The sequence below is a fragment of the Macrobrachium rosenbergii genome, chromosome 24, assembly GCF_040412425.1.
Source record: "Macrobrachium rosenbergii isolate ZJJX-2024 chromosome 24, ASM4041242v1, whole genome shotgun sequence".
In the NCBI taxonomy this organism is placed as follows: Eukaryota; Metazoa; Arthropoda; class Malacostraca; order Decapoda; family Palaemonidae; genus Macrobrachium; species Macrobrachium rosenbergii.
This window is the reverse complement of record NC_089764.1, coordinates 36,612,752-36,636,728: the sequence shown is the minus strand read 5'-3', so window position 1 is coordinate 36,636,728 and position 23,977 is coordinate 36,612,752. Positions and strand designations below refer to the sequence as shown.

Here is a 23,977-nt window from a genome sequence, read left to right as displayed (position 1 = left end):
GGACTCGAATACAGGGTCCTTGTTCCCGGAGGAAAGACCTTCTAATCTCCTTCGCCTGGGAGTGTGATCCCGACGCCCTTCTGGGGAGTTTGATCCCTCAAGGCTGCTCTGACTCATAGCAAAGGAGACCTGGGGCAATGTTTCTGATGGCTGCGAGGGGCTGGGGGTGTTGGTGGGACGGGGAGCAGGAATGGAAGACCGTAGTAATGACTGGAGGGTGGGGGAAGTTGGGAGGGAGGGATGGGTGTTCGAGATTAGGATGAGAGAGAGAGAGAGAGAGAGAGAGAGCCGTAGCGTTTTGGGAGGAAGGGAGTAAGCGAGCGAGGTGGGAGGAGGTATAGAGGCGGAGGGGAGAGTGAGGGAAGGTGCCGACGGAGGGGGAAGGAGGGTAAAAATTGGGCGGAGCTAAGATGTGGAGGGTACGTCGACCACTACACCAGGACTTGGGCCCACGGCAGTTTGTTAGAGTCGTCTTAGGTTTGTTGCGCAGGTGGTGTACGTCGGGTCGCTGTTGGTGCTTACTCTGCTGTTGGTGCGTGGTGGGAATGGGATGTTGTGTGTTCAGTGCGCCAAGCTGTATGTAAAATAAATAGTGTGGGTGCTTACATCATTACGAGAAGTGACGGTGATTCCGCAAACAGTTTGCGAAAGCGTGTCTTTTTAACATGTCACAGTTGAAATCAGCGTAGTTGTGCTTCTGTTAACATATTATTGTTACCACTGTGTTAATTGTCGTGCCATTCAGACTCATCCGAACTCGATGGAGTCGTCTCGTTTAAAAACATGCCTTTTGCTTTGGTGAGGTGAGTCAGTTGTCACGTCTTTTTGTTTTTCTTATTTTGCTGTTTTCATTTTGCCCGTGTATCTTATCTTCATAAGTCGCCAGTACTCATTCTGATCAAAACTGTTTTTGGGGGTGGCGGTGAATCATTAAAACCAACGTCATTCAAAAATGAAATGAAACGTGGATGTCATCAGAGCGAAGAAACTAAGGAACAAAGTACCCCTTCGCGTTTTGAATGTTTACAGTTTTAAGGGACCAGGCCACAAGGCAGTTGGAGAAGGTTGGGGTGTTTTGTTTGGGGTGGGGAGGGGGAGGGATTCAGGGATAGGTGGGGGAGCCAGAAGAAGGGGAGGCTGGTGGTGGAGGAGGAGGAGGAGGATTTTTGGATTGGAGGGTACCTTAGGCTGTGTCCGAAGTTGGATGACGGGCCTGTAATTTCTAACTTCCTTTCTGCCTATCTTGATGACTGTTTTTTATGAGTGGGGCAGATTCCTGTCCTTTATGTCATCTTCGTATGGTTTTTTTAAATATACAGTATATATATAGTATATAATGTGTGTATTAACATTCCGTTAAATTTTCACCTATTGTTTTGATTTATTCTACGGCACCCGTCTGCTGTGATAGAACATAACCTAGGCCTCTAAAAATTCATCAGAAAAATAAAGTAAAATATTGAAAGAACCGTTCAGGGTTTTTTTTTAGGAATCCATTATAAAGTTCTGATTGTTGAGAGTTACATTAATTATTCAAACCACATTACAATGATATCGGATTGTACTGCTACGGTACATTTGAAGAATTATACGATTATAATCTTGTGTTTTATGGATGTGTGTTTCAAGATATAAGTTCAGGTTTTTGAAGTTAAATTAAATATCCCTGGGGACAGCCACCAGATGACTTGAAGGAAAGCAGTACATTGGATTAAAAAATGTTTTTTTCTTGCAGTCGCCCAACTTTCTATTAATATCAAGTAACCTTTAGTCATTCTCTTAGTCTTGCCCCATTTCAGTTTGGTCTCGAGTTAACATCAGCGAAATTCTGTGAGTAACTCTACGGAAATGTCACTCCTGAGATTTCCTACTCGAAATTAGTTCCCTCACAACCGAGTCAAGTCAAGTAATTTTGTTGGGAATTGAAACATTTTAAGTCTCGATGGGTGTGTCTATGTTTTTTTGATACAGTGGTCAAAGGTTACAGAACTTTTTTACACAATGTTGATGAATTACCTAATAAGGTAGCGGTATATTTTAATTTTTCCTGATTACTTACGTTTAATGCAAAGAGGCTTGCTTTGTTATTTCTTCCCCAGCTAAGTTTTAGAAAAAAAAATTCTATAGTAGAAACGTATTGGTTTTCCAGGTTTAAATCCTATATATAGCTCCTGTATTCTACTACAGAATATTGACTTTAATCTCGTGTCAAGTTGGTCCCATAGAAATTACGTTTTGAATTGATTGATTTATAGATTTTAGGCATACATGCCAACCACTGGGGCCACTAAGGACATTCAGCGTTGAAACGGACATTGACAGTAAAAGTTTGAAAGGAGTAACAATAGGAAAACCTCGCACTATGAATCAATTGTTAGGCGATGGTGAACAGATGGAAGAAAGAGAATATGAACGGAGGTACAGTAAGAGGGCGTTTTGAATTGCCAAGTGGCATGCAGCAATACCCTTGTTATTCATTACAAAAGCGAAGTGCCAAGTCATTTTGTTGTTTTAAATATTCCTTGACAGAGAGATTTTTATCGTTATATCTTAGGCATGTCGAAATATATCAGCATTGTAAAGAGAAAGAATGGTTATTTAATTACATAACTATAAGGCGAGGAATATGGTTTATCTATAACCTGTTTTTTTTTTCTAAAGGCAGCAGCATTCGGTTAAATTGACTGTCGTGTAATATGAAATGTCAGTGGCGGAGAGTTACACGTAATTCTTTTGCAGTAATGACAATTGGTGTCGGTGACCTTTACCAAGGTTACGTAGCTAAACACTAGATAAAGAGCGAGTTATATTGAGAACCATTTTTTATTCATTGTTTCCACGTGTATATGCGAGTTTTGACGATGCTGGGATTTTTGTTGTGTTTTTGCACGTTAATAAATACTGGAGAGTTTGGCTTAAAGCATGAAAACAAATCCTGATTGGCAAATCATTAACAAATCGAAGCATTGTCAGCGATCCGGCCACGTTTTCTCGTTGATTTTGTAACACAGTCAATATTCATTGTTCATTTTCATTGAAAGTAACAGACGTGAGCATTCGGTCAGTGGTTCGTCAAACCGTATACCATTAGAATGACTGTAATATGAGAGATGGGATGGCCTCTGCGAGGTAATTATCATCCACCAGGTGTGAAATCATTCATCATATAATGTCAGTCTTGTCTCTTGCGTGGCGTGAAAGGACAGGTGAATTGAGTGTAATAGGCCTAATGAAAGTATAAGCGAGGCCCTTTTTCTATAATAAATATTCAGGTATATACTCTGTTACACACACACTATAGTCTCGTGAAAACCCCTTTCCTCTCCCCCCCCCTCCCTTTTGTCTGGAAACAAAATGAAAAAGGAACCAGTATCGTCCAGGCTTATCCGTACACACTTCCTGATTGCAACAGGTATTCTTTGAATATGGTAGTGAAATGGACCTTGGTGAAACCATAGGCCTATAATGTTGACCAATAAACATCCTACCGGCGCCTCTAGCCATTTGCAGGAGATTTTTGTGGGCTCCTTCAGGAAGCTTAGAAGGCAAGCAACCGCGGACTCTGGTGTTGAGACAAGCGTGCATGCCAGCGGTCGTTTAAAAAGCCAAGCTTTTCTTCAGAAATTCATACCTTTCTCGCTTCCCCTCATTACATTTATTGGGTTTTTCAGTTTCGGGTTCGATTCCTGGTCAGGGTAGAAAGACCTAATAATGTTTGATATCCTTTGATTAGAAGTCATTGCCTAGGTAGGCTAAAGGCCAGGATAAAACGGAATAGCTAGCAAGAATACTGATAAATAGAGCAGTCTAGTTAGAGAGAAAGAAATTACTTAAGAGGTTGCTGTGGTAAATATGTACTGTTCATCGATAACTGACACAGAAGAGGGAGGAGATTTTGTAATAGTGACTATAAAATATTAAGAGTAATGGAAGATCGAATCTCGATTTTGAAGTGTCAGATGTGGTGTCTAGCAGCTTGGAAAGAGTCTATTAAGAGAGGATAATAAACAGCTAAGCTTGAAGTAAGCTTTCACGTAAAAGTCAGGTTGTAAAAGTATAGCTGAAGTTAATATGATAAGTAAATGTGAGTTAAACCGAGAAAAAATAAACCAGCTGAACAAATCAATGAGGAGAAGTAGGCTTTGTCGCTTTGAAATCAGAATCGCTGCATTATAAACCAGAGATCATTCATGCAGAACAGGTTGTTCGATTCCTCCAGGAGGAGAAAGCTTCGCTCCTGAAGGTTGCGAAAGGAAATACGTAGGTCATTCTCAGACATCAATTCATCGACACAAAAGATGTACGTTGGCGCTTTACTTTTCATGTTGTGAACCTTTATAAGGGACGATGTCATTGAAGATTTAGAGTAAAGCAAACACAGGCTCTCTCTCTCTCTCTCTCTCTCTCTCTCTCTCTCTCTCTCTCTCTCTCTCTCTCTCTCTCTATATATATATATATATATATATATATATATATATATATATATATATATATATATATATATATTATATATTATATATATATATATATATATATATATATATATATTGTGTGATGGTATTCCATACTTATTTTGCACTGAGGTAAAAGTACAAAAACAAGTCGTTAACATTTTATGTTTATGACCTCAAAACACGTTTCCACTCTCGTTAGGCCTATGTAGCCTCGCGAAAATCTACCACCCCTTAGAGACTGTTTGAAAAGTATCTTGAATTGCAAAACAAATTTGAGTTAAGTGAGTTACCCTTTCTGTGTGTAAACGGGAGTTTTATGGTTATAGACCCATTAAGCGCATACTGGCACCATCACATTGAATAGGACACGAGACTTGCTTCATTCATTGGTGATTGTGCTAACTCGGGAGTCTAATGAATAACCCTGATGAATTAAAGAATGAAGCTTTTTCATTGAAGAGTAGGGAGATTATTTGGCTGAAGAAATCCTTGAATCGAATTCTCGTTTTACGCTTTCATTTCGATGGACAGGCAATCTCTTGTGATTGGTTGTAAATAGAAAACAACACCTCTCTGTAAGCTGTTGCCGGTACTGTTGTATTCCTTTACAAACGCCTTTGTTGTGTGATGCCAACGGGACTGAAGGGAATCTGGGGATACTTGTAACAAAGAATGATCTACAACCAAAGGCACCTCTCTCAAGTCGAGTCGAATTACCCTGCAAAAATAGGGGAGCTTTTGAAGAGATCCTTATTCTAACATCATGGCGAGATTATGGCTGCAATGCGGGAAGGGGGTCTTCCTGAAGTGAGTCCATCTAGTGTAATAAACGTATATTGGTAAACAAAAAAAAAAAAAGTAGAAAAACACTACTGTTTACGTAATTCAAGTGGCCTGGTTATTTTGGAAGGGTCTTGTTTATATATATGTATGACTGTTACTGCTTTTTCAAAAATTCATTATTGTATTTTGCTCTCTCTCTCTCTCTCTCTCTCTCTCTCTCTCTCTCTCTCTCTCTCTCTCAGAACAAGTGTGTCCTTTTAACCCCGAGCCCTTATCGCCTGGGTGTAAACGTGCACAAAAGGACCTTCTTAGGACACAGCAACAATCTCTCATAGCCACTTGAAGACATACCACGCGTCCTTTAACTTTATCTCTTCACCGTTTTTAATACGGTCTTTCTCGAGAGTTATTGAGAGTATCCGTTTCATTGGTCAAAGCGTGTTTGCAATTAGGCTTCTGGCTATTAAATAAACAAAGTTTATTTCTTGTCTTGGCCGATTATAATCCTCGTTGTCGTAGTTGAATGTTGTGCTTGGTCGTATTTTTGTCGTTGCGGAGGCATTCGACTTCCTGGATTTTTGTTCGCAGCGAAAGGCAGTCTCGCTTTTGTGAGCGACTACCAATAGTTTTTAATTGGAATTGTTTGTAGTACCAAAACGTCTTATGTCTTGCTAGGGTGCTTTGATAATTCACGCGAAAATGTGTCATTACGAATTCCGCGTTTGTAGATACGTTTTCTGCCTCTTTTTTTATTTATTTATTCATAACTAGAGCCATGTTCATGGCACGAGAAAATACGGAAGGTTTTATTGCAGATATTGGATTAATGTGTCTAGCCGAAAGCGGATAAAAGAAAGAGACTTTCCTGTTGTTAGCTGCGTTGACACGTTAACCATTTTGCCGAAAGGAGGTATTTAATCCTAATCCAAAAAGGTACACTTTCAGGATTAACCTCGAGGATAAGGTTAATCTTGAGAATGAACATATCCGAGAGTACAGCCCAGCTGTTTGTTTTTACTTACAAGCTACTTCGTTTTTAAGTAGGCTAATGTATTGGATGTGTATGCATGCATAGGCCTATATGTTAACGTATGTACTTATATACATAAAATGTATAAAAGGTATTATATATGTGTGTGTGTGTAATTGTAATAGCCACAATGCCCTCTTCTTAACTTGTGGCCATTACAATTAGGCCTACATATGTATCCGGTAAAAGTGACCAGTAGATTCTACGTATGTATATAGGCATATATATATATATATATATATATATATATATATATATATATATATATATATATATATATATATATTATATACATATATTTAATTAATTATTTTTGTATTAGGCAAAATGAAAAATGCACAGCAAGGTCCAAGTATAATTTTTTTTTAATATCTTTTGCTTTACTTTTTTACTGACGAATAGAGGGAGTTGACAGGCAATCCTCTAGTTACTTTGACCAGCGGTCACTTCGGTTAATCATCCACACACGAGGAAATGGCAGCGCGGCCCAAAATAAATGGCAAATCTACTAAATCATTACCCTTTTTCATGAAAAGTTTGCACGGGTTTGAGGAGATATGGCAGCACCGCTAATCACCTTCGAGTCTCAACCTTTTGCAGCCAGGGTATAGGATTTTCCCCTTTTGGGAAGACACCATTGGCCGTATACGTGTCAACATTTACTGTGGACGGATCAACTTTTGGTCGTTCATATTTTGAGGAATGACTTCACTCTCACGGAGAAGGAGCGGCCAACCCCTCGCCCCTTCTCTCTCTCTCTCTCTCTCTCTCTCTCTCTCTCTCTCTGTGTGTGTGTGTGTGTGTGCGTGCGTGCGCGCGCGCGCCATGTGTGGCTGTTTTTATTTGTAAAACGATACTCACAGTCAGCCACTGAGTGATGATTTCAGTTGGGTTGTTATTGTGGTGTTTTATCCGTTACCACAAGTGGTGCATCAGGCTTTTTTTTTATTTAATTATTTTTGTTTGCCCGTTTGTTTGTAGGACTTTTAGACACCCTGGAGAGTACAGTTTTCACTGCAAACTTAGGCATTCTACCCATTCTTAGTAATATGTACAGATTTATTCAGTCGTTTAGCATCATATTCAAGATATGTCAGAATATTCAGTTGGTGGACAGTCGTTCGTTTGAAAGTCAATGGCCTTTAGAGTCTGTAAACGTTTTACCTCGGTACGTATAGTATTATGCAGTATTGAAGTCTACGCCTAAACCATGGTAACCACGATACTGTTTCTCAGTCAGCGTTATACATAGTCTTAGTTTATGTCTCGATATCCCCAGTCTTTCGGTGTGATACGCCAGTCAACGTGGTCCTCTAGAAGGGCAACATAGGGCCTCAACATAGACGTCTTGTGAGAGGGATATTTTCACTGGGAGATAATTACGCAGTTAACCTCAACAAAGCAACTCTTTTATAATGTCCTGCCGAGCTCGGACCAGAGTTAGCTACTCTTTCTATATCAGAGTCAAGGTCGCCGGCCCATGGGTGAACTACATAGAAGGTTTTGATACGAAAACAAGACGAAAGACCCCGTGTTTGTTGTGGCCCAGCCTCACGTTTATTTCTTAAATATTTTGCACTTATTCTCTAAAGATTTGCTGCTACTTAAGTTATTCTTTACAGTTGAGTGATCTAATTTTATGGTTTGATGTATTTAATCCCGTAGTCTTAGTGACTGCTTGACTTTTCTGTCATGTTTTTTTTCGTGTTTCTTTTGTTCTTTTTTTAGTGTCGTTTGTTTATATATAATTTAGTATCGTTTATATATATATATATATATATATATATAATATATATATATATATATATATATATTATATATATATATAATTGTAATTTGCACATTTGGTTATTTAATGTGTCTGTGCGTAGGCTATTTATGTGTATATTACTACTAGAAGTGCTTTTGGATGTTTGGATAATTTTATAGCTTTTCTTGGAAAATCCTTTGGTTCAGAGAAGCGAATTTAATAAAAACATACATTTTTTGACCTCTCGAGTGTTTACTCAGTAACCGTGTGATCTCATCGGTCCAGTTTTAGAGTTGCTTTCAAAACTGGACAGTACAGAATAGAAGTCCATCAACATAATTGTTCCCTAAATCATTTCTTTATCTGGAAGGCACCTTGTGGCGCCCTTTTTATATGTACTGTTTCAGTGTTCTATCATGTGGTGGTAACAGAGCACCTGCCAGTATGTATTCTGAAGAGATCAGCAACCCGTGGATGGTACTGTTAGTTATTTATTATTAATTTGTTTTTCCTGCTCCACTGACTGACTGCCTGGGAATGATCTCGTGTACTGTTTGTTCTCAGTGGCCAGTACCAGACATCATTCATTCCCTTGACGGAGAAACTGTGGAACAGTCTTCCTGATGACATAGATATTGATGTTCCTAAGTTAAGGGAGGCTGTGATCTAGAGTCCCTCCTCTTTATTTACCAGTTGTTGTTTGCTCATATAGGGCTACATATTTTTTACCTTTTTTGTCTATTAATAATTGTATCCTGACTGGGTCTTCCGTTAACAATGTACCATTAGGATTGGGTCATAATTATTTTTGATTTTTTACTCATATTTTCATTATCATCTTTGCTTGTCTTGATCTTTTGGATGTTTTGTATAGGCTACATCCAGCCTTCCTTTCCTTTCCATAAACTATTGTCACATTTACCCTTTCGACTATTTAACACAATTTTTTGTAACTATCCTTCGTGGCATTATTTTTAGAAAGTAGATTGACGGATCTCTCTCTCTCTCTCTCTCTCTCTCTCTCTCTCTCTCTCTCTCTCTCTCTCTCTCTCTCACACACACACACACACACACACACACACACACACACACAATTACCTTTTCTCTATTACCGTCCCCATAGCTTATATTTTGTGTTTGTTTTTATTAATCACAATAGATTCTTAAAAGAGAACCTTTTCTCTGCTTTCATGCTTTGTTTATTTCTTTCTTTCTCATCTCTTTATTGTTGCTTCCTTAAGTCAGTATGAAGAATGGTTCTACTCACAGCTTTTGTTATATCTATTTAAAATGTTTGTTTCACTGATCAGACTCCGCATCCAGTAAAAAATCATTGAAACACCGTTATGTGATATTAAAGAAATGGCGATAAGAGATTAAGTATGGGGGTAGCATAGGAAACAAGCTATGTAACTAAGAACTGGAAACGAAGAGAATTAGCCTCAGATTTTGCGTTTATGAAATGTCATCAACTGAGTCATTGTTGGTGGAGACATCGCCCACGCACGGTCTTGCTCAGTGAGCAGCCTTTCATGAGGAGAATGATCTATAATCCAAGAATTGTTCTGCGTTAAACGAAAGTCAGACATTTACCGAATGTTGATTATGAACACGAGAGTTCGTCGTGTTGCAAAAGCCACTTTTGCTCTCCAGTTGCTATTTTTCTTCTCCCTATTAATCCGGGTTTGGGACCGGCACCTTTTCCCCCCGGGCTGGGGCTAAGTTGAATATTGCAGGCTATTTTTACAAGGAAACCACTAGTAAAAGATTTTTTTGTATTACCGTCTTCGGTTTATGTATTCTAGAAAGAGATAAGAAATTTCGGTCAGGTCAGGATGCAATTTTTTGCACTAATAAAAATGTTAGTAGGCTGTGCAAATTTTCTCTACACTTTTGTAGAAACATTCATTTGCATCAATAAAAGCATTTGGTGGCTGATAACATTTTATTTTAATGAATATTTTGCTCTGTCTTGCTTAATGTGCATCCGTTTATTTCATGAATTTGCTATGGCTGGTACTATCAAGTAGGCCTAATCAGAGTCTGAAAATTATGTATTTTCGGTGATGAATTTGCTTTTATTCTTGGTACTGTTTAAATCTGACCTGCGTTGCCAGCATCAGGTCGCACGCGCATTTCATTTAGACGAAAAAATCGAATGAAAGCAAGGAAATTTACCTGAAAAAATACAGGTTTTTCAAGTAAATTTCCTTGCTTTCATAGTCTTATTGTCAAAGTTTGGAATGCTGCCTCTTCATCAATTCTGGCATAATTTGACCTTGACTGAAGGTCACTCGTTTAATTCAAGGACACGGTTTTCACTGTATGCTGGAAACTGTTTGGATTCGCGATACCGTGTTTAAAATTTAAAATTACTGTTGTTTCAGCACCAGTCCAGACATTTTTACCTCGCCCACCTGCCACCTGAATGAGATCAAGGTCACAATGACAGAAGGAATTTTTTGCCTAGACAAAAGTTTGCAGTGATGTTGGAAGTCGTGTGCTCTCTGTGGGTCCTTTCGGTAATTCTTTTTCGGCTCTCGGGGCTTTTGAACACGTGAAACGCATCTAATGAGATTTGAAGATGTTTGAAAGGGACATAATATTACCCATAACTACGATTGCCATATATATATGTGATTATTCGTTTTGTATGGAGCTAAACAGCAATTCTGGAATGGCAGAGTTGTGGGAACATAAGTAGTTTTTGGCGCTTTGCCATTCGTAACCACGTGGTTATTGTCTACTGTTCAGTGTCTCGAGGAACTCAGAAGCTTTAGGAGAGAGAGAGAGAGAGAGAGAGAGAGAGAGAGAGAGAGAGAGAGAGAGAGAGAGAGAGAGAAAGAGAGAGAGAGAGAGAGAGAGAGAATTTTGAGCATCGAACACGTAATGTCGTGAACGACGTTGCCAGGTGCCGTGTTAAAGATGGTCGAGATAAAGTGTTTTTGCCTCTGATAAGAAAGGAAAAAAAAAAGACTTTTGGTGATGACGAGAGGAAAATAACTGCTGTTTTAAGGAAAAATATAAAAACATCAGGAATAAAGCATTGTGAGGTCGAATTTTTTTTTTACCATAAATCTGTTCTAGTTGATCACGTGATATTATTTCAGTGGCAAGGAGTAACAACAACAGTATAACTTATTTTGGCGGATGATCTCTGAATTCTGTTGTTAGATCACTCCGGAGTGCTGAGACAACGCGGGCTTGTGCTCACTAAGGTATCCGTTTCCATGGTTACGGTAGTGTTCTGAAGAGAAGCGGACCTGTCGGTGAAAGCTTGAAGTTGGGAGGGTGGTAGTAGTGAAGACAAGTCGTGCCCGAAAGATGTGTAGCGGGTATGATTTACACACGATCTAGGTCTAGAGACCCTGAGTCTAGACCGTGGATTTACAACTCAACCCTTCCTCGTTGGACATCTCCCACTTCCTCCCCCATCCACCTCCCTAGGAGGCTTTGTATCGGGATGGATCAAGAGATCCGTTGTTCTCCTTTGAACAGAATCCGATCAGCAGATCGACGTTCTGTTGGGTTGGCGTTTTCAGCTATGTGAGTCACGTTGTTGTAAGCTCGCTTTCGAGACCTTCTTTTGTCTAAATAGGGACCAGAGATTTCGAGAGTTTTCGTCTTTTGCTTGTGGGGTGTTGCCTTAATGAGACGCAAGGTTGGGTCTTAACACTTAGAAAATTGAAGATTTGGGTCAAGTAGCGTCTAATCCATTTTTAAGAAAATTGCTAGAGACTTCTGTTCCTTGTAATCTACGCTGGATATGTATATAGGCCTAGGTTGTTGAACTACGGAATTTGATGCAACCATACTTTGGTTATTATTTTTATTATTATTGTATGTGTCTGCGGAGTGGATGTTTTGACCAAGTGCCTCACGCAGAATTTTTGTTTTTCGTCCTGACTTCCTCACAATTCGGTGTGGGAGGTCAGTCCATCTGGGTACATCGCATCGGGTCTTCATGAGGCGAGTAATCGACTATCACCAGGTGGGTTCTTTTGAGAAAGACCGACTCTCTCTCTCTCTCTCTCTCTCTCTCTCTCTCTCTCTCTCAACACGGGGTTAGACCATACGAATCCTAGCAGTTGATGTTTTATTACCAGCTGTTGCGAAGTATTCTCGCAGTTGTTGTATTGATTACTGGAGATCAGTAGTTAAGTTCTTTAAGCCCTCTCTCCCATCCCGCCTCCTCCTCCTCCTCCTCCTCCTCCTCCTCCTCCTCCTCCTCCTCCTCCTCCTCCTCCTCCTCCTCCTCCTCCTCCTCTCATTCATATTTGGGTGGTGGAGTCCCAGTAGTATAATAGTCGCTCTCAATGTTTTCCTTCATTATCATGATTTGGGTTCGGTCAGAGGGATCATTGTGGAAGTTAATTTGTTGGAAGGAAGAGCAATTAGAAATCGGCAAAAAGTGACACTCGACGCGAAATACTAAAATATTTTGACATAAAGGCATCGTGTGTTATTTCTTAATCTTGGAACAAAATTAGATTCTTATATTTCATCTACGCCTTAGGTGAAGTAGATTCGCAAACCACCAGTATTATTAATAGCTTCCTCTCAATCTGTATAGTTCCTCATTGGACGAGTTGGTTCCTGTTCTTGGCTAGCGCTCTGCTGGGCCCGCATTCGATTCTCCGACCGGCCAATGAAGAATTAAAGGAATTTATTTCAGGTGATAGAAATCAAATTCTCGCTATAATGTCGTTCGGATTCCACAGTAAGCCGTAGGTCCCGTTGCTAGGTAACCAACTGGTTCTTAGCCACGAAAAATAAATCTAATCCTTCCGGCCAGCCCTAGGAGAGCTGTTAATCAGCTCAGTGGTCTGTTTATACTTTAAACTAAGGTATACTTTTTACAGTCACTGAGTGCGCACACATGTTGAGCTCGATTTGACATCAGCCATGTTCATGGGTCAGCGATTGTGGTTGGACTAAGGACCGCTGTGAAATCCATGCTGAATTCAGACTGGGTAGAGGGACGAAGCAAGAGTGCGCACGATTACCTTGTTTTGTTTCCCAAGGGAACTTCATCTTAGGTTTTTTACGCGCAAACACTCGAATATAGAAATGTGTGTTTTTGTACCAGCATTTAAGGGTCAAAGAGATGACCTGAGTCTAGCAACCTTATCCCCAAAGATATACTAACAAACCAGAAGGGTGTGTTTTTATTAACTGAATCTTTCACGGTGCATGTTACTGTCGGGTAATAAGATTTAAGCTGCATCAGTTATCACGAACTTTTTCATACCAGTCGGCCTCACATTCTTTCCATTCTCTCTTAATTGGTGAGCTGTAATGCACATTTGTTGCTCCTGGAACTTTGTTTGTTCTTTTAGTGCAGCAGATGAGTAGAAAAATACTTCAGTTTGTGATGCAAGCATGAAATTTGGCACTAGTGCTCATTTTAACCCCTCTTTTGAAAAATCTGGGTGTCCATGCAAAATTTCAATATGGCCGCCACTTTTCAAGATGGCCGCTAGTTACTTCGGTTTCTGACACTTTAAGTAAATCATTGTTGAAAGAAGTATAAGTAAATCATTGTTGAAAGAAGTACATCAACCATTATTCAGGTAATGTCTTCCTGGGTAGAAGAGTTAATTGAAGATATCACCAGAGCTTCTACTACTATATTTACCATTGTGATAAAGAAGGGGTACAAAATGGCCACCATGAAGCATTTTGCTTGATAACTCTGCAACTAAGAAAGAGACATGAAATCTTTATCTATGCCTACAAGTATGAGGCCAGAGAATCTGTTTCCATCATTTCTGTTGGGCTATTATCAATATTACATCTTGGAAAGGGACCCCATAATGCTACTGAAAAGTATACAAGCACAAGACTATAATGGAGTATGATAACAAAGTATCCTATCAATGTTCGAGCACTGAAATGAACGCAAGGCTTTAAAGATGCATGGTGTCACCCTTTAGTGTGACGAAATTCTGATTCAGATGTATCTGAAGCATCATTTGCAACATTGATTACATTTCACATTTGCAGCTACACAAAACTGTGCATGCAACTACACAAAGCGGTGCATTTAGCCCAAGCCTGTAGCATTTGAGTGTCGATGTACACTTGTTCCTTCCTTCTGTTTTGAGAAGCAGTTGTGCTGCAGGAGCTGAGCAATAGCCAGGTCTGGCTTTGACGAGCCAAACCTTAGCTGTGACTTTAGCCTACGTGTGCTCCATGTTCAACCATGCTAGTGAACTGGAGCAGTCTTTGAGGTATGGCATCATTGATGCATCCTTCACCAAGGGTGCCATCAAACCTGGACTAATGATCCAGAATATGCTTCCTCAGTATCTTTGCTGCTTTAGCAATCACAATTTTATCTGAGATAGGGCTAAAGCTACATCTTTCTGCAAGGCAAGTAGCACACTTCTTTCTTTCTTGTGTGCTTTTAAATCTGGATGATTTCTGCTAACAATTTTGTCCTTTAGTCTTGTTGAATTTACAGTGGGTGATGCAATGCCCAGTTGTTTCAGGTGCTGCTGGTATAATATGGATATGTCTGGAAATATGGCAGGACCATCAAAACTCAAGCTGGTTTCAATGATATAATTAACCAGCTCTGATAGAACCAGTGGATATATACATCTGGTTCTTCACTGTGACATTGTTTCTCTAGATTTCTAAGATGGGACCTCTCCGTATTGTGAAGGCCAGTGAGACAGACAAGATGTTATTTCAGCTCTTGTGCAGTTGCATCACCTGCACCTAGTTTTGTCAATAATTTACCATCATTAAGTGTGTGAGCGTACCCATCTAGTCTCCTGTTGAGATTCATGGTCATTACTTGTCGAAAATCTGATACAGGTGCCACATTTTCACAAAAAAATGCATGCTTCATTGTCATGACTCATTCAATGCTGTTTTGCGCGCTTTTCCTGTGGTTCACTGCCTTCAACTGTAGATTGTCACTTTCTTGCGCGATCAAGTTTTGCATTATTAAATATGACCCTACAGCTCTTGTGGTATTTTGCCATGCTTTGTCGCAGTGTTGCCTCTATGCCACTGCCTTCATCCAGCCTTGTTGGGTCAAAATTAAACGGCATTTCACCAGTATCCTGGAACAGTGACACATTGGTTGAAATCATTACGCACCCATCATGTCCAGGATTATGATGTACAGAGGCCAAGGGTGACGTTAGACCGTCACTTTTCTTGCCTTCCTGGCAAAGACAACATTTGCTCCAGTCGATCTTCCTTTTGCCCGATCATCCATCTTGTGCCATTTAAGTCCCGTGTGATCTGTACACCATCCAGGTAAGTACATGAACAAGCCACGTAAAGCCCCACTTACCCTTGGCTTGGCTCTCCTGCGCTGGCACCTTCTGTCAATTCAGGCGAGACTGTCTAACTAGATCTACCAGCTATATGTGTACTTTCTACCAGCTAATTGATATGGGGATATTAGACAGCATTTGGGACACTAAACTTTTAAACTACACTAAAGCAAAGCCAGGTACAGCGTAAGTTAAGCAAGATTAGCTGACACTGAACCCCATGCTTAGTTACACAGCAGTGAAGTCACCAGTGCGCCATGTTTGTGCGCTGGCATTGTCTTTTAAACTAAAGATAAAACCACCTCCTAAGTTATACATAGACCTGCAAACTATTATATTGAACAGGAAGACATTTTTCCATGCCTGCTGAATCCTGAGACGCAACTACATTATTTAAGGTTTTTGGCTGCCATTTTGGAATTTTGAGTGGACACCCAGTAATTTTCAAAAAGTGGCCTATGGAGGAGATAGGTACCAAATTTCATGCTTGCGCCATTAACTGAAGTATTTGTGAAAAAACTATTTTATCTGCTGCACTATTGGCAGTTTCCCACCAGAACCATACAGTTGTCGAGGAATTCTTTCTCAGAATGGCGTCGCTAGGGAGCGCTTCTGGCCCCCATTAGAGAGGAATGGTAATGGCAGTCAACGCCGCTCAAGTAATGACCGTGTGAAACCCAAGGGAGGTGGCGAGCTTATTCGCGCCACAACGAGCAAAACTCACGTTGGCGTGAAATGGTCTCGCCTTTCCTGAAAACTCGTCTTGGGTGTGTGCGTGATCGGTTGTTACATTCCCGGGAAAGTGTCTCGTCTTTTTAAGGGCCGGGTTGCTTTGTTCTCAAGGTCAGGTAAATTCCCATAGAGATTATGGGGTGGTTGTGGATAGTATGAATTGCTGGTGTAGTTACGGCAGTGATGTAAAATTCTGAACATTGAGGGTTACTCAGGAACATAGATGGCCTCTAGGTCTGACACACCCTTGGCGTGGGTCGGACAGCGAGAGAAATGTTTTGTTTTGTTAACCAACTTTGGTTAACCGTTTATACTTTAAGTGTAAGTGTAGATTTTTCCATTTTTGTTTCACTTGATTATTAATGTGCTCAGATATAGTAAAGCCAAAGTTTTCGGTGTTTGCGCTAAAATTCCCAGATTTGATTCATAAACCCTTGACCTAAGTTGGGATGTACTGTAATGTGGCCAAAACGCTGCCAAATCTTCCTTAAATTGGTCAAAAAGGGTAAACATTTTGCCTTTCTGACACTGAAGATGTGAAATGAGCGAAAGAACTCAGATTTGGTGACGAGTAAAGGATGATTTATAGTAGAAAAAAAAAGCTGCGGTAAATGAAGATTTAATATATATTAAACTGTTTTCATAACACGATATGATAAGGATGATTTAGTTTTTAATAAACTGAATGAATTATACAAATGCACAAGATCTAGCCGAGACTCACTGATGAAAATAAATGACGCAATGCGATGAAAAAAAACTCCTTGGTCGTATTATTATAAGTCAGGAAGAAGTTTGGCAACGTAACTAATGTCATTTTGGTTTTACTTGCAGCTTACCATCATAGGCTACCTAGGCCTATTCGTTCTAGAGACCCAATTTTTGTCGTGAACGCTAAGCTGAGACTGAATAAAAACGTTATTTCGTGGTATTCATTTAAAATTTCCCTTTGTCCAATTTTTTTTGTCTCTACTAACTTTCTCCTGGTTAAAATAGTTTCCGAAATATGCCAAGTTTCCGTGGCGTTATGTGTCCGTTTTTAAGTAGGTTTTGAGCGAAAAACGAAGTTTCTCTAACCGTATGAGGAATGTGACCCGGCTATAACAATATGAGGAATATGACCCAGTTGTGATAGTATGAGCATGACCTAGCTGTAACCTAAGGAATCTGACCCATCTGTGAGAGTATGCGGAATAAGGCCAAAATACTTTAGCTCAGGTACACAGAAACTATTGGAAAATATCATAGTCTTTTTTCTTTTTTATAAGAGCCCCTTGAGGTAGAGGTTTCATTGTGAGCGTCCAGTTTAAGAAATTCGTCCCTTTCTCTCATGAATAAAGAGTCAGCTACGCTATTTTTCTTTTGCTCCCCCCCCCCCCAACCCCTGCAGCGCCACCCCTCTAGACCATATGGTCAGTATGGCAGGAGAACAAGATTCTCTCTCTCTCTCTCTCTCTCTCTCTCTCTCTCGTTGCATATTCATCTTTTTATAAGGTGGCTGCTTCTTTCGTATTCATATCCCCCCCTCCCCCATAGAGGGGTACTGTCATCAGCGCACCTCACACATTACTCAGGGATGACTAGGCCTAGCCTACATCCGCTACTTCGTCCCTTCGGCCGCTATCTTCTCCCAATTTTAGCCTTTTATTACACCCCCATTCCTGGTTTCTTCCTACCGTCTTGCTCTACAGCCTCTCTTTAACTGTTCTTTCTTTGTGCAACTCTCGGGGCTTCTCCCAGTTCCACCCTTCGAGCCTCGTTCTTCGTCTCATTTATTTTCTGGATCCCCAACTCACTCTTTTCAATGTCTTAAACTCTGAATGGCCAAAAGTGCCTGGCTTTGTGGCCTAGAAATCAAAGATCGTTCATTCATATTCATCCTCATATTGCTTTTAAAGTTCTCTCTCTCTCTCTCTCTCTCTCTCTCTCTCTCTCTCTCTCTCTCTCTCTCTCTCTCTCTCTCTCTTCCTTCCCCGTTTCAACATGACCAGTCTTTCTTGACAGCCAGGTTACTGTCAATGACACTGCTGACTGTGTGACCTGACAAGGAGAGAGAGAGAGAGAGAGAGAGAGAGAGTCCCCAGGTCCTCAGGCAGAGAAAGTATTGACATTGCATATGCTGTCAGTAAGCATTGACCTGGTAATTCCTTTGACAGACGCTTCAAAGTGAGACCACATTGCAGCAGTCAGTTTCTGGTTTTGTCGAGTGAGGGCATTTTAAATGGCATGATGGTCAGATAGTAGGTGGTGTGCTTTCTCCGCATCACAGTCGCCCTTTTGTGATCCTGCCTGAAAATCATGAATAAATGGCAAGTTTTTCTGTGAATTTTGGTTGTAAAGTTGGTGTTCTCAAGTTAAGTAACAGAAAATAGACGACCCAACAGATAATATCACTGTCCGTTAAAATGCCTTGTCGTTTAAAGTGAGACCTCGCACAAAAGTGTGAGTATTGCTTAGAAGTTAATCCATCGTAAGAAAAATATATAAAACGGAATATTAGTAGCACACTTTAATATTTTCTTTTGTGGCTTAGTTAGAAATGGATAAGTAAATAGCAGAAAGAATGATAGACAGACTCCTTACCTGAATCACCGCCTAATATCACTTTCATGAGCGTGGGAAAATGTTTGAGAGAAAGAATTGTTACAGCGTATAGCCCAACCCCAGGTTAAAATGAAAGAATATACATTTTCAGTAAGTTATAAATACTTTTGAGGCAAAATGATTTTCCTCGTAATTTATTTATCGGCAAATAAAATAATGTACGTCTTTTTTTTCAATGTTGTATTATTTGTAGTTTCTTAAATTTGAGTGTTTTTGTAGTCACATTGTTTTATATATTCAAAATAATGTTTAATTCTTTGCAACAGGATTTCTTGAAACAGGACATTTGTTTTTATATGAAACATATGAGTTGTAATATTTTTCAGGAAGCGAGAATATAGTCCAAAGGAATTTCCGTGTTCCTAATGTCACAATTTCAAGTTGCTCCTGCAATAAAATTACAGCGAACTTTCCCCGTAGACGAAATGTCAGATGATTTCAAGAAATCACACTGCCTTCATTTTGCACCTGAACGGGAAGTGTCTGTCTAATCCTATGATTCAGGTGAAGCGTTTTAGTAACAAACTTCAGAAAAAAATGTATTTTTATCCGCCTCATGCGCACATAACTTATTAATACATTTAAAGAAACGTTGTAATCCCTCTCTAGGCGTATGAATTTGACCAAGTAATCCTTCTGTCGACTACATTCCTCTCCTGGGAGTTTCTTGTCGATTTGATGGATGGTTACCGTCCGTCCATTGTCGTGGTTTTATGCTCTCCCTGGCGTCACCCCTAGACCTAACTCCTGGTTGAAGAAACTAGGGTGTTCTCTGCCCTTTTGGGGTTTTACACTTTTTCGTTCATTTAGGCGGCTTTTCGTCATGTTCTTGGTTTCTAGGAGATCAGGTTTATTCAGTCATTCACTTTCTTTTCGGTTTGTATAGAAGCATATTGAGAATATCTCTCTCTCTCTCTCTCTCTCTCTCTCTCTCTCTCTCTCTCTCTCTCTCTATATATATATATATATATATATATATATATATATATATATATATATATATATATATATATATATATATATATATATATATATATATTGCAACAAGGGAAACCCTTCCTGGTGGCCAACCCTCCTGTCACAATTACGGTAAAATAAAACCAAAAGATTTAACGTCTTGTGAATTCATAATAAATGAAGAAGCTGTGGTTAAATAATTCACCCCTTTGATTTCTCCCTCGCCCATCCCTTGGGGTAAACTTTAACCTTTCCCTTGACTGAGAGACTTGCCCAAGCCCTTAATTCCAGGTGCAGTTTTACAGAGATTAATCCTTGCCAGCATGGGAGTGACTCACAAGAAAAAGCGTGCTGGCAACGTGACACCTGGCTGTGAGTGACCTCACAAAGCAGCATGCGTGCCAAGCGCCACATAGAAAATGGAGTACCCACGACGACGACGCCACCTGGATGGAGCGGTATCATAATCCTCCGACGTTACAAAAGGACGCTGCGCGGGCAGATCACTCTCAGAACACTGAGACATTGGAAGACCTATCCAGGACAATTGCAGTCCTCCAGCTCCTTCGAGCTACTCCCTTGCTTTCCCACGTGGCTCTCTAGAGGCCTGAGTTACTTTTGTGGTGACCCCCTTCATGATCACCCTCCACTGCTGGAGCCCTTTGATGAGGAAAGCCCTTCTCCTGAAGAAGGTAATGTACCTGAATTAAGGTGCTCGAAGTCATTCACGTACCCTATTTTCCTCTCACCATTTTATTTTCTTTTCTCAGTGTGATTACCTCAGTGAAGCTTGTGTCATAAGTAAAGTGCGTAATGTAATGTGTTGCAGAACCAAGTTACTTGGCACCATAAGTGAACCCCCCCCCCCCTCGATTCCCTTAACAGACGCTGTGGACGATTTAGTAACCGTTGCATTCTCGATTACAGATAGGAGTGCTTGCTGTGGAACTGCCTCATCATCTCGCATGTGCACAGTGGCTTAACCACTGCATCTTCCATTTGTGGTGCCCTTTAAAGCAGGCTCCCCTTGTGTTCATCATGAATCATTCACCTGTTGTTTAGTTACTTCTCTCAATTTTCGCCATACTTTCACTCTCTGTCTCAGTGCTTTCTGAGTACCTCCCTCCGTTATTATTGATCCCAAGTAGTTAAACTCATAGTTCTGTTTTAGCACTGTACCATCTTCCACTTGAATGTTTACTTTTCATGTCCTTCTTTACTACTAATCATTAGCTCTGTCTTTCCAATGTTCACTTTCAATCCTTTCTTTTCTAGGGCTCTTTTCCATGCTGAAAACCTTTCTTGCAGTTCTGCGTTAGTTATTATGACTAAATCATCAGCAAACATCAGTTCCCACAGTTCTTCGTTGTTCCTTAATTCTGATGTCAAAGTGTCTATGACGACGAGTAACAAGAATGGACTCAGAGATGATCCCTATGGAGGCCACCCTCCACAGGGAATGCCTCAGTCTCCCCATATTTTGTCTGTACAGTGGTTCTTGCCCCCTCATACATCATCTTCACTAACCTTGCCAACTTTTCTGGTACCGTACTCCTCTTTTTCTCCAACACCAATAAACTACTCTTCTTGGTACCCTGTCATAAGCCTTTTCAAGATCCACACATGTCATGTAAACTTTCCTGTCTCCTTCTAAATACTTCTCTTGGACTTGTCTTAAGGGCCCCATAGATGGTACGACCGGCAGATCAGGTTCTGTTCTAGCTCCAGTATCCGCAGTGCCCATAGACGTTCGGATTCACTTCAGTTTGACAAAACATAATAGAGTGAAGACATGTCAGCTCCGCTCAGTGATAACGCTATAGACTGCTCTCTTCCAGCAGAAATTAGAAAACTGCAACAAAAAGGAGAACCTAGATTAAAGTATGTTTGAAGAAGAAAAATGAATTATCTCACACTTATTTATTTGATGAATTGAAACTTTATACCCTGGTGACTGGTTTAATTACCAGAGAATAGATGAGCAGACCAACATGGAATTGTTATATATGGTCTCCCCTCTTCTAGAACTGCTGGACACTTCACTTCTGCGCCACAAGTCGTTCCTTGGGGCATATAATCCTAGCAACATGTAATAAAGTAATTATTCAAGTTACGCAACACAAGTTTACAAAGGTAAAAAGTAACTATGTGCATACACAGTACCCTGCACAGTCTAGTGGTATATAGTCTAGTATACAGTAGGTCTATGATCCGTTAAAGCAGACTAGATCCTTAAACCTACGCTTCAGTAGCCAAGTAAGAGTAAAATTTTCAACTTTTTTGTTCACAAAATTTTTAATTTATACAAGGAAAATTGAAATATTAAAAAATATTATTATAAACTTTTAGTTTATGTACGGAAAATAACAGTGTAATTTAAACAATAGCACTAATACATACACACACATGCATACATATATATATGTGTGTATGTATGTATTCTGCTTTAATGGATCATAGACCTACTGAATACTAGACTATATACCACTAGACTGTGCAGGATGCTGTGTATGCAACATGGTTACTTTTACCTTTGTAAACTTGTGTTGCATAACTTGAATAGTTGCTTTACATGTCTCTGGGATCTCTTGTCCAAGGAACAACTGGTGGCGCGGAAGTGAAGTGTCCAGTAACCTTTTTACAGTGATACTGGCTGTCTTGTACAAGTGTTTTTTTTTTTATTATTTCTAGAAGAGGGGAGACCATATATAATAATTCCATGTCGGCCTGCTCGTCCATTCTCCGGTAGCTAAACCAGTCACCAGGGTAGAGTTTCAATTCATTAAATAGAAAAGCATGAGGTAATTCATTTCTCTTCTCCAACCATATATCATTTCTCTTCTCCAACCATATATATATATATATATAAATACTGCATCCTTCTGTATTACATCACCAAGAACTCATCTGCCGACACAGCTGCCATGTTACCCTTTCAGCGTCTAGTCGAAACTGAAGTAAATCTTGAGATCACGCCATAGAAGTGGAGGCTTCGAGCCACCTGAACTGAAAACAGAAGCCATGAACCTGGCAACCTCAGGTTGCGAGTTGGTTGGAGAGGCCGACGGACTCCGCCCACTTTTGGTCGGAGGAGAACACCATAGACGGTGAGGTTTACTTCCGGTTCAGACAACCGGATCCGGCGTTCGTAATGACTATGGGCCCCTTTGGGCTGGGTATTCACAATCAGGTTCACCTGTCAGTTCAGTGAAACTGACGCTAAAACTTGCGTGTGGAAGACAGTTCGTGGGCGGAATCAGTCCACTTTCCAGAGCAGATGAACTGATGGAATTACCTAAAGTTCTTCCAACCAACTGACAGGTGATCGCACGTGTGGACGGGTAAGCAACGATTTTGTGACAGTTCGCTGCCGGATTTCGCCTGGGAAGGATCTCACTGCTCAGACCAGAATGTGAATAAACTATATATAAGCTTAATTCATTTCATTGTTAGACCCTGCAGCGCTATTTGTACACCGTTATGAGTCCAAATCTCATGATAAAAAATAAAAAAAAATATTTCCACATGATAGACAATTTGGTATAGGCCTAGGCCAGTGTCCTGCCTTTTAATGAAAGGTATTACTAGTGAAAGTAGGCTTCATGGTCCATTTCATAAACAACTGAACCAACCCCCATTTCTGATTTAACCTTGTTCATTAATATCGTATGAGAATAGATATCTCTTTAATAGGTAATTTTTAGACTATACTCTGTTACGCCTTTTTGCTTCTTTCCCATTTTTAAGTGAATTGAATTGCTGCCTTTATATATATATATATATATATATATATATATATATATATATATATATATATATATATATATATATATATTTTAGGACTATACTAGTGATTGGATGAAATACTGGATTATTTAAACGCTTACCATACTAAATTGCTCTATTGGCCTACGTTAAGTAATAAAGAATTGAGTTTCAGGAGATAATGTGTACTGTTAGCTCCCAGAAAGTTTTCCTTCTGCTCAAGTGTTACCAAAGGTGAAGAAAGAACGAATTAAGTGATGTTCAAATTATTGAGGCCATCCTATGAACCGAGAAAGTAACAGCCCTCTACAGTTACGCGAGGTTGAAATAGGCCTAAGTCTGGTTGTCATTAACCTCTGAGTAGGACTAACGTCAGGTATAATAATCGATTGTGGTATACGAAAGGTCCCTGTGATGCATTCGAATGTCTGTATGTATTGGCTGTGGCTGGAATATCTCTCTCTCTCTCTCTCTCTCTCTCTCTCTCTCTCTCTCTCTCTCTCTCTCTCTCTCTCTCGGAGAATCTTGAACCGGATGAGGAGAGTCGAAAAAAGCCTCTACAGTTTCATAGTCACTTGATGACCTCGACAGAGACTGCTGTAACGCC

The 23,977-nt window shown here is 40.0% G+C and overlaps 1 protein-coding gene across 3 annotated transcripts in view; it reads left to right on the top strand.

Moving 5' to 3' along the window:
• The first annotated feature begins 429 nt into the window (after window positions 1–429).
• LOC136852022 (neuron navigator 2-like) overlaps window positions 430–23,977 on the top strand; it is an 89,941-nt gene continuing 66,393 nt past the window's right edge. The window contains exon 1 of one of the 3 annotated variants that reach the window (XM_067126495.1): window positions 430–803. Coding sequence is in view for 1 of the 3 variants with exons in the window: in XM_067126493.1 (XP_066982594.1) it covers window positions 20,271–20,297 (27 nt within the window). In the remaining 2 variants the exon portion in view is untranslated. Of the gene's footprint in view, window positions 804–20,255; window positions 20,298–23,977 lie in introns of those variants that run through there. The other 2 variants (XM_067126494.1, XM_067126493.1) reach the window with 2 other exon arrangements.